At 38.7% G+C, this 15,173-nt stretch overlaps 1 protein-coding gene across 9 annotated transcripts in view; it reads right to left on the reverse strand.

Moving 5' to 3' along the window:
* Positions 1-15,173, reverse strand: part of RASAL2 (RAS protein activator like 2) — a 335,304-nt gene that overhangs the window by 70,588 nt on the left and 249,543 nt on the right. For all 9 annotated transcript variants that reach the window (XM_078156478.1, XM_078156477.1, XM_020984301.2 and 6 more), the window contains one exon: positions 8,126-8,232. In XM_078156478.1, coding sequence (XP_078012604.1) covers positions 8,126-8,232 — 107 coding nt within the window. The remainder of the gene's footprint in view (positions 1-8,125; positions 8,233-15,173) is intronic.

The raw sequence follows: 15,173 nt of genomic DNA on the forward strand, positions 1-15,173 counted from the left end.
AATAAAAGTACCTCCAGAGACATACTGAACAGATATGGACTGTGTGATCATGGGCAAATCATTTAATCTTTCAGTCTTTGAGTAATTCTCTGAGACTAAAAGTTACCAATCTGCATTGGTAGAGGAAGTTTCTTCTTGGGAGGAGCTCCCTATACCAATGAAATCACAGATTTAGTTTCTATTCTGTATCTTGAATGACTGCCTCAATGCAACTTGAAATGAGGTCTCTAGTGGAGTGCCCTAGAACTCATGCTGGGGAACATCTTTGTCAAAGAGTTGGTTAAAGACATAGACTAAATTCTTATCAAATTTTCAGATGATATCGAAATAGGAAGGAAACGGCACACTGAATGAAAAGAGACAGGATCCAAAAAGATCACAATAGCCTAGAATTTTGTAATTAAATTAATAAGGATGCCTGGCTGGATGAATGAATGAATGAATGAATGAACAGAGGGCTCTGGAAATCAGTTTCACAAGGAATAATGGGTAGAAGTGTCAAAGAGACAAATTTAAAGCTGATGTCTAGAAAAAATATCCCAACAATTCAAACTATTCCAAAGTGGAATAAGTTACTTAGGGAAGTAGAAGGTTCTTCTTTCCTAGTGGCGTTCAAGCAAAGGCTGGATGAACCATTTTAGTGGAAATAGTTTTTGAGTAAGGGTTGAGCAAAATGACCGATAGGATTCCTTCTAACTCTGAAATTCTTTAGTCTTTCTTCCGTATAGTGGCCTTTTACCCACTTAATAATTGTGATCCTGCCACTTCCAAGTCTTTTTTTCCTCTAAGGTAAATAACCCCAATTCCTCAAATGGCATGATAGAGGTCCTTTACTATCCTGTCTCCACTACAGTTTATCAATATCCATCCTAAAATCAAAAACCCTTAAAATGTTCTAGGACTATAAACTTTTTATTCTTATTTCATTTGGCTCATCTTTTTTTTGGAATGAGTTTAGATTTAAAATTGGGATTAGACTTAGAAATGATCCAAGGACAAGTTGTTTAGTCCTTGGCACACAAGTAGTTCATATTTATTACCATAATATTTTTTATTATGTTATATGTTATTGTATTAATAATTGTTATGTTATATTATTTATTATATATTATTATGTTAATAATCTGTCATGATGTTCCATTCCATTAAGGTCCAGGAACCCCCTTGGACCATCTCACTTTTCCTGTCAGTTCCATAGCACTCACATTGCTTGAACTCCATTCCATTGCTCTCCAGGGTTACCTGCATCTTCAAAGGGCTGGTTTTGTTTGTATGCCTTTCTATTGTGGTCCAGGTACCATCTTGGGCTACCTACAATCACACACAGCCTGCCGTGCTGTGAAATTCCAGCTATATTCCACAGGGCCAGCCTTCCCTGAACAGTTCCAATGTGTCCTAGGTACCTTCTTGGGCCACCTACAGTCACACAGGGCCTGCTTTGCCTATATGCCCTCCTATCAAATTTCAAATAGGATTTGCAAATGGAAACCCATGTCCCTCATTCTCCTCCCCTACCAGCTGCTTTTCAGCTGCCCCTAGCTGCCTGATGCCCTGGGGCAACTCCACCCAAGGACAAACCTCCATGGACAATGATAGCCAACTATTCCTCAAAGAATGATTAACACAATTCCACCCTGTCTTACCCTGCCCACCCCACAGATTCTGAACCTCTGGTTGCCATTTTTAAAGCCCTATTCTCTATCTCCCATTGACCACTCCTTTACTGCCTTCCCATCCAACTTCCCATCTGCCCCCTGACCCAAACTCCCATTTTTCAACCTGTGCCCTCTAGAACGCCTGCTCCACAGGTAACAATAAACTAGACTTCATCTTAAAACTTGTACTTTCTTACTCCTTCCATCTTCTTGCATTCAGAGAGACCTGGATAGTTCCTGATGACATAGCTTCCCCTGTTACCCTTTCCAGTACTGATTTTACTCTCACTTATAACTTGAGCCCCACAGTTAAGGTGAGGGAATTGGTTTATGCCTTGCTATCCATTGACATTTCCAGATCCTTCCTCTACCACTGTCTCAATAATCTCTCCTCCTCTCAGGCATATTCAATCCTTATTTATAAACCAGAAAGATTCTGGTAGTGATTGTCTATAGACTTCTAGGATGTCCTCCTTCCTTCCTAAATGAATTCAGTGGCTGGGTCAGTCTTTGGGCCTCTCCAACTGTTTTACCTTGTACAAGATTCATCATACATATTAAAACTCCCTTAAATATCCCAACCTCCCAATTCTTCACATTACTCATTTACCATGACCTACTTTTCCACCTCATCTCAGCTATACACAGAGATGGTCATATCCTTAATTTTGTCATCATACACAAATGTTCTACATCCATCTTCAGAAACCATGAAATTTTTTTATCATAATGCTAGCATTTCACCTTTCCGTCTATCTTGTAATTCCAAACTCTGTCCTTCATCCCCACAGTGACCTCTAATTCTTCTACCCCTCATTCTTTCCTAGGCTACGACTGGCTACACTCTTATCACTTCCCCATCTTGACCTCTTGGTGAACCAGTTCAACTCTACACTGTCCTTTTCTCTCAAGTCCCTTGTTCTTTTATCCCATTAAAGACCTTGCCATGCCAAACTCCAGCTGTGGATTACACCCACCATCTGCTGACTTCACATCGATATGTTGCTGAACAAAGTTGGAAAAAATCATTATATTATGTTGACTGGATCTATTATGAGCTTATATTACAAAATCTCAACTGGGCCTTCAATGAAATGAGTGATCTTTTTAGATCTCCCTAATGGATTCACTATCCCACTTACCATAGCAGAAGTGCCAAACTTTTCACCTCTCTTTAAATCTTTCACAGCTTCTTCCCCAGTCCTCTACTTCCCTTAGCTGAAGACCATGCCTTCCATTTCACAGAAAAAATTGAGGCCATCAGCAGAGCTTCCAGTTCTCCCCACCTCACGTTACTCAGATGCCTTCTACCACTGTCTCCTTTTTCCACTCCTGTTTCACATGAAGAGGTGGCCGTTCTCTTTCCTAAGGTAAATCCCTCTACATGGACAAATGATTCTGTTCTATCTTTTTTTATTTCCCCCTCCAGAAGATTGTCCTCTTTCTCATCCCTACTCTCTCACTTGCCTTTCATCTCTCCCTATTAGTGACCACTTCTCTACTGTGTTCGAAGATGCCCATGTCTCCCAGATCCTCAAGACACTCTCATTTGATTGATCTATCCCATAAGTTGTCTGATGCCTCTTTTCCCTTTTATGGTTAAAATCCTTGAGAAGCTGTCTGCAATAGGTGCATCCATTTCCTTTTCCTTCACTCTCTTCTTCACTCTTTGCAGTTTGGCTTCCAAGCCCATCATTCAGTGTTCTCTCGAAAGTTATTACTTTCTGCTTAATTGCCAGACCTAATGGCCTTTTCTCAATCCTCATACTTTTTGCCCTCTCTGCAGCCTTTGACACTGTAATAACCCTCTTCTCCTTGATATTCTGTGTGACCACTCTTTCTTCATCTTCTTTGCTGGATCTTTATCCACATTATACCCACAAACTATGATTCTCTCCCATAGAGACATATCCAAAACTGAACTTGTTATCTTTTCCTTCAACCCTCCCATCTTTCTAAATTTCCTATTATTGTCAAGGGTACCACCATACTCCCAGTCATCTGGGCTTGTAACCTAGGTGTTACACTTAATTCCTCATTCTCTCTCACATCCAAGTCCAACTGTTTTGTTGTGCTATCTCTCACATATGCCTACTTCTCTCCTCTGATACTGCCAGCACTCACCAGGTACGTGCCCTCATCACCTCATGCCTGGACTATTAAAACAGCCTGCTAATTGGTCTCCTGGCTTCAAGCCTCTACTTGCTGCAGTCCATCCTGCACTAAATTTTCAAAGTGATTTCCCAAAGCATAGGTCTGATCATTTGATCTTCCACCTTCCACCATTTGGCCAACTCCAGTGGTGCCCTATTACCTCCAGAAGCAGATACAAAATCCTTTTTGGCTTTTGGTATTGGAGTTGTGACATGGGGTGATGATATCAGGATGAAAAGGTCATGTCAATCAGGTAGAAAAGTTCAGTGAGGTTTCATATAGTAGCTCTTATATTATTTGGTTTCCCTATTAAGTGAAAAAGAACTATTTCAATATGTGGCTCAATGAAGCCAATGATCATATACATCATATGTGTTGTATATGTATGTGTTGTATATGTAGTTGTACCGCCTACCAGGTCTGTCACGGTGCCTTGCATGAGGCATAAATATTTGTCAAAAGAATGTTACTGATGGGCTCCAAATAGGACTTGCTTCAGCCTGTTTATTCTATTCCCAGAGTATCTGAAAGGTAAGTAGGGAAGCATAGCCCATGTTAGGAGTCTGTCACTGATTCCCCTTCTAGAAAATCTCATGAGTGATCAACCTGCATGCAAACAACCACCACCACCACCACCACCACCACAACAACAACACTATACACCTGCTAATGTCTACTCCTAATTCTCACCTCTACTTCCACAGAAAGTGGAAAACAAGAATTATTAAAAAAAAAAGGAAACTATTTTCTTGGTGAGATTAGATCCTTAAAGGTTAAATGCCTGACATCTTATGGTTTTAGCTTTATATCCACTATAGAATTCCATCAGTCACTATATATCCAATTAAGCTTCATGCCTCAATGTGCCCTAGACAATATATTTCTGACCTGAAACAACTGTAATGGTCATGTTGCTGATTATCAGACACATCTTTTGGTCACCCACATAAAATGTTATTTCATTGTTTGGAATTATAGGCCATTTTGAAAATATTCACAACACTTGCCATGGGTATCCAAATTGGTTCATTTATCTGGCAGTGTTAATGAAAGAAAAAAAAAGTTTAGAACCAGAAGAGATCATAAGAAATAAACTGGCCCAATGTTCTTGTTTCACAGATGAGAGAAATAAGGGTCAGAATGGCACAAAAGAATTGCCAAAGGTCACATAACAAATTAGTGGCAGAGTTGATATTGGAATGAAAGTTTTCTGACTCCCAGGAGGAGTTCCACTTGGAATAATTGGACAACATCTTCCCCACTTAAATGAATTTTCTAGATAATTGAAAGTTTATACTGTTAAATGTTCTTTTCTTTTGCAATTTTTGATGGAAATCTTTCTAAAATTTAGCACCCCTCTATTTTCTTAGAAAGAACATACAGAACATACCTTTTTTTCTTAATGATTATGAGTCATTTTGTTGAACAATATTCATAGACTGTTGGAATTGGAAAAAGTATTACAGACCACCTAGTCTAAACTTCTTGTTTTACAGATGAGGAAAATGAGGCCAGGAGACATAAATTGCTATACTGTTATAACCCAGCGATGCCCTGAAGGGCCATTAAAACATGTAGATCTTTGCCACTCTGCTAAACGGACTCAGACTTTGTGTAGTTTTTCTCTGTGCCTTTTATTCCTCCGATATTTTCAGAAATATCAGAAATTCTTCTGCTGTCAGTTTTTGCTACTCCCAGCGTCTGCCATTTTATATATACAATTGTCTGGACAAAGGTCTGGGAGTGATTCAGTCCCTTTTGTGGTGGCAGATATGTTCATTTTGTGATGGCTAATTGCAGTTTACAGATCTTTTTTGTATATTTCTAGGTTTGTAGTTTAGTTCTGAATGAAGTCTCCCAAAAAGATAAGTAGGTTATTACTACACCTCTGATAGATATATCACTAGTTTATCACTTCCATTCATTTTGTTTCTAAAATAAAACTTTAATCAGTTTTCTGCAAACTTTGTTGTTGAAATATAAATAACTTAGACTAGTTCCAATTGAAAGGATCCAGATATACAGGTTTTAGACTCTATATCTGACTGATTCTAAAATTGTTATGTTTTAAGAGATGGGAATAGCCTTCTCCACACTATGATTTTTAATTTTCAAGTTCAGAAGTCAATATTTTATCCTAGCATTCTTTCCATGTTCTTTTTCACTTCCTCAAATCCAATATAAACCAGCTCTACTTGATAGGCATAAACATTTAACTCTAATAATCCTTCAAACAAGTGTATATATACACAAGTGTGCACTCCCACACCCACACCCTTGGGTTCCCTGCCCCCCAGTGGTTTGTTTCACTACATTTTAAAAGTACAAAAAAAAAATCTTTCAGAGTTTTAAATTTTAGTCCCAACTTAAGAAACAAATACTATACCTGCATCTGGTCTAAAAATTGTTAAAGTTGTGAAAATATTACAGATATTAACAGATGTTCCAATCATAGTTTATAACATGTCTCTGAGGGACAAGAAGAAATGGTGCTCTCTAGGAAACATGTTGATGATTCCTAACGAAAATAATACCAATTTTACTGTGAAAATTCATTAACAAAGCCCATGCTATTATAGTACTAATATTAATATCTCACATTTACATACGGCTTTAATGTTTATAGAAGTACTTTCTCCACATCACTGCAAGACAAGCAGTGCACATATTGTTACTCCTGCTGTTCAGATGAGGAAAACTTAGTTTCAAAGGGCTAATAAATGTCCCAGTCAGGATTCAAATCCAGGTCTCCTGATCCCATCCCATTATACCATGCTGTCTCTCAACTTATACATAAAAATCTGTGCCATGAACTTGGCAACACTAAAAATGACCCCAATCTCTAACATGTTCTTTTATTAGCAATAACAACAGCAAAATATTGACTTAGACAACTGATTTTATTTCTGAATGCTAAAAATTTCTACTTCATAGCATTGCTATTTGTCTGTCTTTCTGTCAGTCTATCTGTCTATATGGTAGGAAAACAACAAATTGGATTGAAATGGCATGCTCTCTAGACTTTGCTACCAGATCCTGGCTGCCTTCTCACTCTGGACTTTCCCTTAGTGCCTGTGGCTTTCTCATCCCAGAACATCCCTTCATCCCTAAGGTCTCCTTCTGTTGCTCCTGGAACCTCTATTCTGAGGAGGGGCTCCAGTCCAGCCACCCTTCATTCCTCTCCTACTTCTGATTCCGACTCTCTGGACTCTATCACCATGCTCCCAAGCAGATAACTCACCTCTCCTGACACCCCCATCCAGCTCCCTTTTATGTGTGGTCTTCTCTCATTAAAATGTAAGCTCCTTGAGGGTTGGGATTGGCTTTCTTTTTGTTTGTGTTTATCCCTAGCGTTAAGCACAATGTCAAATACTAAGTGATTATTCAGTGCTTATTGACTGATTGCCTAGTATATTTCTGGCCAACAAACAAGACAACTGATTTTAAAGTTCAGACCAATATCCAAAAATCATTGAGTTGTTTAAAATTTCTAATCATAAAATTCTCCTTAACCCAGTTTCTCTTTTTGTAGCACAAAAAAAAGTAACATAAGACACTTACTTAAATACTGACTCTGTCATAATAACAACTCATTTGTATATAGTGTTCTGCAAGAACTTTCCTCACAGCAACCCTGTGATGCTGGTGATGTAAGAATTTTTATCCCCATTTCAGTGGCTTGCCTAAAAGTCATTCATCTGGTAAATGTCAGACCCAGAACTTGTACCCAAGTTTCTAGGTCTATTCTATCATGCTGCTTCTGATCAATTTAGCTGGTTATTTTCTCCACAGGCATTCCCCCAGAACTTCATAATGGACAAAAAGTTGTTCACAACATTAAAATGATTTAAGCAAAACAAATGACACAGACTCAGAGAATTCTGTTTTCAAATTCTAATTTTGTCCCCATTTGCCACATGGCTTTGACATCCTCACTGTTCTGTGTCTATTGTACGTCTCTGTGAAATAGTAGTACCAAGCTGTGGTAGGTAATGGCTAATTAAAATGATAAAACACCAATGTGCAAAGATAAAAAAAAAACCACAAGTACAAAGAAACACTACTTTAATATAATCAATTATTAAAGTGACTCAGACATGCCACAGGTCAAAGAATGTCCCTTTAAACCTAAAAACTCCATGCAGAGGTAAGCTAGATATGATAAAGTTAACTTCTGAAGTTGGTAACCTTAACGCTATAATTTAAAAGGGGATACTAGCTCAATGGTTCTAGAACATAGATTGTGCTCCCTGCCTCCAAAAGTAGAAAGAAGGGGGAGTAAAGCAGTCTCCCTCAGGAAGGTAGTAAGGACTTACTGGTACTTTGAATGGTGAAGTATTTGCAGCATCCATGGAGTTGGGTTTCTCTGATGTGCTGGTCCCCGAGATGCTCCGCCTTCGTGGGGACCTTTCTGCTGGCACCTCTGAAAATGACAGTGAAAAGAGCAAAAGTGAGAAGAAACTATCAAGACTTTTCCCTCCTTTGATTAAAGTGTAAAATACTTATTTCTCACAAATGCTTAAAAGCTGCATTCTGTGTCCACAGAGTTCGTTCAAGATTCTTGGTAAGATTAAAATGAGGCCAAAATTAGGGATATGGCTTACCATGATATTTTATAAATCTATAACTGAATGTAAATAAAATAGTTTCTGTGAGTTATACTCAGTATACTAACCACATCATCTACATCTCTCATTTATCAGTATGCTCTATCCATTTAGCAACGTAGGAGTTAAGTGCATCAAATGAACTGCTGATAGCATGAGAAAAAAAAATCAAGTCGAGTGGTGAACATGATTTGGTGATATTTTGCAGAAAGGTCAAAGTTCAGTACCATGCAGATAAAATGATTCACGAGTGCAAATCAAAAGACAAGAAGGCTGAAAGCAGCGGCTTGGGTAAAATCACACATATGCTTATGCAGATATAAAAATAGATCAGTTTTCTCCTGGTTCTCTCAATATGACCTTACTAAGATCTTTGACTGTGATATCCTAAATCTATGTAAACTGGCTTAATAAACTGCAATCTTTGCAGAAGATATGATATCAAATTTAAGTGAACTATAATGTACTAAGATGTACGATAATGTGCTATTTTTAGATTTTTTTTGTAATGATATATCTATGCACATATACACACACACACCCAAGAGAGATATACTTATTTATACCTTTATCACAACTGCTTCCCATCTCCAGTTCAACTGATAGACTTAAAGGAATCCAGCTTCTCAGATAACATTAGACTTTCTCAACATGGATAAGAAAAAAAAAATCACATCCTAAAAACATTGTCCTGTGTTATCTTCTGGTTCTTAAAAAAAGGGAGTAAATTTTTATTCCGAAGGCTGACATTTTGACTCCTGCTGTTCTCCCTTTAAAAGACAGATGCAGCTTAAACTTCCATTTCTGGCCTCCTGGCCCTTGGGATCCGTGCTACTTCCACTTCAGAAAAAAGCCGGTTTTTCTCTTGCTCCCTCTCTCTCTTTTTCTTGCTCTTCCCCCTCCCCCTTTCTACAGCATGCAGAGAACGCCGAGAGAAGAAACACACAGGACTGCAGCTATTCAATCCATCGTTCCAACTGCATATCCTCATTAGTTACTTTCAGGCTATTAAGACACCCAACTGCCAATGCTTCCCCAATTACAGAAAATTTCATTACATTATTCTGATCTGCAGCAATAACAAACATTTACTGAAATTTATGACCAGTTGGTGCCAAGAAAACATCATTTTATACTGCCACTGTAATGCACACAAATCTACACCCCTCCAACCTCACCCCTCCTGTTGCCCTCCCCCACTCCCCTACCTTCCCCTTGGGAAAGCTTAACCAGTAACTTTTGGTATATTGGACTCTGATTCCTCCACTACTGTAAAATCTCTTCCCTAAACTAAAGCTCAGCTGAAACCAAAATGCAAGATCTCTAATTTATGAACATATTAGATGCCTACAAAATGATGAAATTCCACAGTATTATAAAATTAGGAAAAACTACAAGTCTTCTAACTTGCCACTAACCATCAGATATTAGATGAGAGTTAATACAATGATCTGTTTTCAAAATTCAGAATACCTAAAGTATAGAGTAGATTACCAGTAAGCTCTAAAAACAGCAGTATCATTAGTGAAATTTTGTGGACATGGTACAAAGCACTCGATATAAACAGATCAGCTTGTCAAAGCACACTTAGTAAAATGAATTTCAGACTTCAGGACCATGACTCAGCTCACCACATTGGGCAAGTGTGGGCAAACCAAGGAATTGGGGGCAGGGAATCTCATAGGACTGATGTTTCTTGAGATAACTGCCTGAACTGGTAGATAATCTTTGGAAACAAATCATACTTAGTAGAAATCAAATATTAAGCTAATTTTTTTAATATTCCTGGGGCAAAGCGAAGTTTCAGTTGAAGGCATGATTTACCTTCATTAGACTTATCTTTATAAAAAAGGAAAAAAAGAGTGAAAGAAACAACTGCTTTTAACAAAAAGAAAAAATATTCTAGCAAACATTCTTCACCAAAACCTCATGCTTTATCTAAGTAAATGATAACAAGAATAACTCACTTCCATAGTTTTTTCTCGCTATAATTTTCAGCAACAGCAACATGTACAAGAAAACATTAAATGTATTTACTTCATACTATGAACTATTTAAAATCACCCTGACTAAACAAGAACCTATACTTCAAACTCCAACAAGGTAGGAAGTTGGGCATTTCCAGGTCTTTCAGAGAGGTGGTTCAATGTCATGAAATAGTCACAAGTAATTGCCTCAAACCATAGATTTTAGTTTGGGTTTCAAGGGAGGAGGGAAGCTAGGTTATTCTATAATTTTTAATAATGTCATCTGAACAGGATGAAGAAGAAAAATTGGTTAAACTTATACAAAGGATACCAAAAAAGAAGTCCACATTACTTCTCTTTCCCTACCCCAAGAGTTAACATGACAACTTATCTTGAGTAGCCAGCAGGAGATCTCCTTCAACCTTTGAAACACTTAAGTTTCTTAATTTTTCCAGAAGATACAGATTAGACAATGGAAGGTCTTCAGAGAAACAGCATTCACTCCTTAACAGAGTGGAAGAAGAGGCAACATCCACTTTGAAATGGAGTAGAGCAGCATCAGCAAGAACATATTAGCAACCTGCTGGATCAGTCACAGGCTAAAGTACAGGGCTGCATATTAAATTGGCCCAGCTACCTTTAACTTCAAATCCACAAGCAGAAAGTAAAGCGGCTGCTATGCTCTTAAAGCTGTGTTTTTGCTGAGTCGGAAGGAAAATCTATACCATCTCCACTACGCCAAAATTAGATAGTTGCCTTGTCTCGCCTCCCTCATGTTCCATACTACTATTGCATTATTTTCACCTGCTGTAAAATCAATGTACCTTTCATAGTCACAGTATTAAATTACAGTCATTTTGGGCATACTTCACTCTCAGATGCTGATGCAATAAACAAATAATATTGTCTCAGTGGATAAATAAAAGTCTAAAACTTCTTCTGAAATACACACACACACACACACACACACACACACGCACACACACACACACGCACACACATTCTCAATCTTTAGGTTGAAGAGAAAAAAAGGGGAATGGCCTGATGGGGGCAGTTTGAACTCATCTCTTCATTTCCTTTACTGTGAAATGCAAACTAGATAAGGTGACAACTTCCAGAGATGATAGAAACCTTTCAACACAGTTCTAAGTAGGATGATGTATTGTATTGAACAGAGAAGCAAAAAGACCTAGATTCTTTGCCTAGCTCCTCTACCAACTCCTTTTCTCCACTGGTTTTCCTATCTTAAATTGGTATACTAAGAGTAGTCACTTAAAGACTTCATGGACATTGTGAGGATTAATGAGATTGTACCTGTGAAGCAATATGGAAGAAAGTAGCCCTCTCTGTCCAAAGTATATAACCAAAATGGAATTTCTTCAACATGCACATTCATCTGTCACTTCTTTTAGAAGTTGGATATCAGTGTCATTATGCTTTTTCTTTTTTTTTCCTATGACATGTCATAGGAAGAAAATGACAACTGGACAATTACTGGAATGATGACAATCATGGTCGAAGGTGTATTTTTTGCCTTTCCCTCAGAATCCAATTCTGTGCTCATGGTTTCCATTCCATTTAATCATGAAACAAAAATTAAAAAATTTCTAAATCTCTTCTAAGGAAACATCCTCTAGCTGGCATGCTGGTTTTGTAATTTTACTCTCTCTCTCTCTTTGGGAACACTAAGGAATTTCTTTTAAAGTGGGGGTGCATCTGAGAGATAGAGGAATAAGACCTAAAGTAAGGCACACTAAAGAACTTACTGATGCAATGAATGGGAGGCGAGGCAGGGAGGGAAGTTAAAGAAGCCTGATTAGTTTTGCTCTTGTTCTTGATACTATCTTGTTTAGAACAATAAAAGGCATGGATGATGGAATATAAACTCTTTGAGACTAGGGATTGTTGGGTATAATTTGGTTTTTGTATTCCCAATGTCTAGCACAACACTTGGCACATAATAGGTGCTTAATAATTGCTTGCTAATTGATAGGTGGGTGTTTTAGCTCCAGCAGACAGAGGGCTTCAGATAACCTTATAGGTCTTTTTTTTATGGTGCCAATTTTAAATAGATTTTATTCTCTAAGATAAGAATTGCATTTCCACTTGTTTATAGTACTGATAAAGTGTAACACTGCTCACTTCTCTTCTTCTGCACATATTCAAGTATTCAGAATGCCTAGATTTACACAGTAGCTTAAATGTTAACTTTTAAACCGCCACTGCCTTTGCTACAAATTTGAGTTTTTCAATTTTTGTAAAGATGTGTGGAATGCTCTTTTTTTCTGAACTGCTTCAATGGTGGGTCCAGGAGAAGCCCCTCCAGATGGGGCTGCTTCACTCCCTGGGGGGAACCCCCCCCCCGGCATGTTTCCTGGCATGTCCCCTGCACTCTGGGACAGCTTAGCAATGATGGGGTTGCAGACCTTCACTAATTCTTTCTGGCGATGCTCAAATTCTTCCTTCTCAGCAGTCTGGTTCTTATTCAGCCAGCTGATTATTTCATTACATTTGTCAAGAGTCTTCTGTTTATCTTCATCACCAATTTTGCCTTGCAATTTTTCATCTTCTATGGTAGCTTTCATGTTGAAAGCATAAGATTCAAAAGAATTCTTGGAAGACACTTTGTCTCCACCTTGTCTCTTCAGCCTTGTATTTCTCAGCCTCCTGGACCATGTGCTCAACATGACCTTTGTCATTGGTGATGATCTTATTCTCCTTGTCTGAGTTCTTAACCACAGCAGAAACGCTAAACGTGACATGTGCTTCAATGTCGAATTTTGTTTCAGTCGGAGGAGCACTCTTAGGGGGAGTGGGGATTCCTGTGATCTCAAAGATCCTTTGTCATTGCTCTTTCACCTTTGTAAACCTGAATAAGTACACTGGACTAGTTACCTGAGTAGGTGGTAAAGCTCTGCATCTGCTTGGTGGGGATGGTGATATCGTATTCGATCATAACTGCCGTAACTCCACCAGTAGTTTCAATTCTAAGGGAAAGAGGAATGACATTCCAGTACTGCACATTCTCAGATTTATCTCCAAACAAGATGGCAGCCTGGACAGCTGTACTATAGGCTACCACTTCATTAGGATTAATACTCTTATTAAAGTTTCTTGCCATTGAGGAAGTTCTATAGAAGTTTCTGGATGTTGGGATCCAAGCAGAGCCACCCACCAAGATGAGGTCATGAATCTGTGATTTATCTAGCCTGGCATCCCTTAGGGCCCTTTCCACAGGATCCAGTGGGCCATGGAAGAGGCCAGCATTCAGACTCCCCCCAACCCCCCAGCATTCAGCTCTTTAAAATGGGCCCACGTGATTGATAGATATATATATAAGTCAATACCTTCATAGAGGGAGTCAATCTCAATACTGGCCTGAGCGCTGGAAGAGATAATGCACTTTTCATTTTCACAAGTGGTACACAGATAGCAGACAGCTTTCTTGTTCTCACTGATGTCCTTCGTGAGCTTTCACTTGTCACTTGAACTCAGCAATGAAATGGTTGAACATCTGGTTGCCAAAGTCCCATTCCCCCCCCCCCCCAAGTGGGTGTCCCTAACTGTGGACTTGATTTCAAACATGCCATCTTTAATGGTAAGAATGGAGACATCAAAGTACCACCTCCACATCGAAGATCAACACATTTCTCTTGGCATCAACCTTTTTGTCCAAGCCATAAGCAATAGCAGCAGCAGTTGGCTCACTGATGATTTGGAGCACATTAAGACCAGTGATGGTTCATGAATTTCTGGTAGCCTGACTTTGGGAATTGTTGAATTAGAATGGTACTGTGACAACATCATTTGTGATGGTCTTCCCAAGGTAAGCTTCAGCAATTTTTTTCATCTTGGCCAAGACCATAAAAGATACTTCGGGATAGAAACTTTAGATCTCCCCTATGTACTCCAGTTGGACCTTAGGCCTGTCTATATCATTCACCACTGTGAAAGGCCAATGCTTCATTTCTGACTGTATAATCAAATCTGTGACCAATCAGACATTTGGCATCAAAAGCTGTATAGGTGAGGTTCACTGCAATTTGATTCTTTGCAGCACCACCAATTAAACATTTTACAATGGTGAAGGTGATGTAGCTTGGGATGGTTCTGTTTCCTTGGTCATTAGCAATGATCCCCGTTTTCCCATGTTAGAAGACTCCCACATAAGAATAAGAGATGTCAACATCAATGCCAACTGCAGGTCCCTTCGACATGACTGCTTTGGTGTCAGAGATCACAGATGACTACTGTGGAGCAAGAAGGGCTGCTACTGTGCTGAGGAGACCCTTAGAGTTCTTCACAAAGACATTCACAGAATCACAGATTTTAGAGATGGAAAGAACCTCAGCAGCTATACAGTCCAATATATACCTGAAAGGAAGATTTTCTAACCTTCCATTTTTTAGGCATCCCTTTCCACTTTGGGGTAGTTTTAACTGTTAACAAGTTTTTCTTGGTATCAATTCTCTTTACAATTTCCACAGTGTCTTCTGTTTTTGTCCTCTGAGGCTAAAGAGAATAAGTCTGATACTTCTTCCACATAAGAGCCCTTTAAACACTCAAAGAAAGTCAGTATGTCTCCCTGACTCTTGCCCCCCTCTTCTCAAGGACAAATATCTCCAATTCCTTCAACTAGATTCTCATAGGCTATAGACTCAAGGCTCTTCACCATTCTGGTTGCCCCATTCTCTATGCTCTCCAACTCATAGATGACCTTTGCAAACTGTGGCTCCCACAACAGAAAACAAGTACAGAGAGACTAATAGATAATTCCTGAACCTCTTTCT

The sequence above is a fragment of the Phascolarctos cinereus genome, unplaced genomic scaffold (genome assembly GCF_003287225.1).
Source record: "Phascolarctos cinereus isolate Bilbo 61053 unplaced genomic scaffold, phaCin_HiC Scaffold_5;HRSCAF=322, whole genome shotgun sequence".
NCBI lineage: Eukaryota > Metazoa > Chordata > Mammalia > Diprotodontia > Phascolarctidae > Phascolarctos > Phascolarctos cinereus.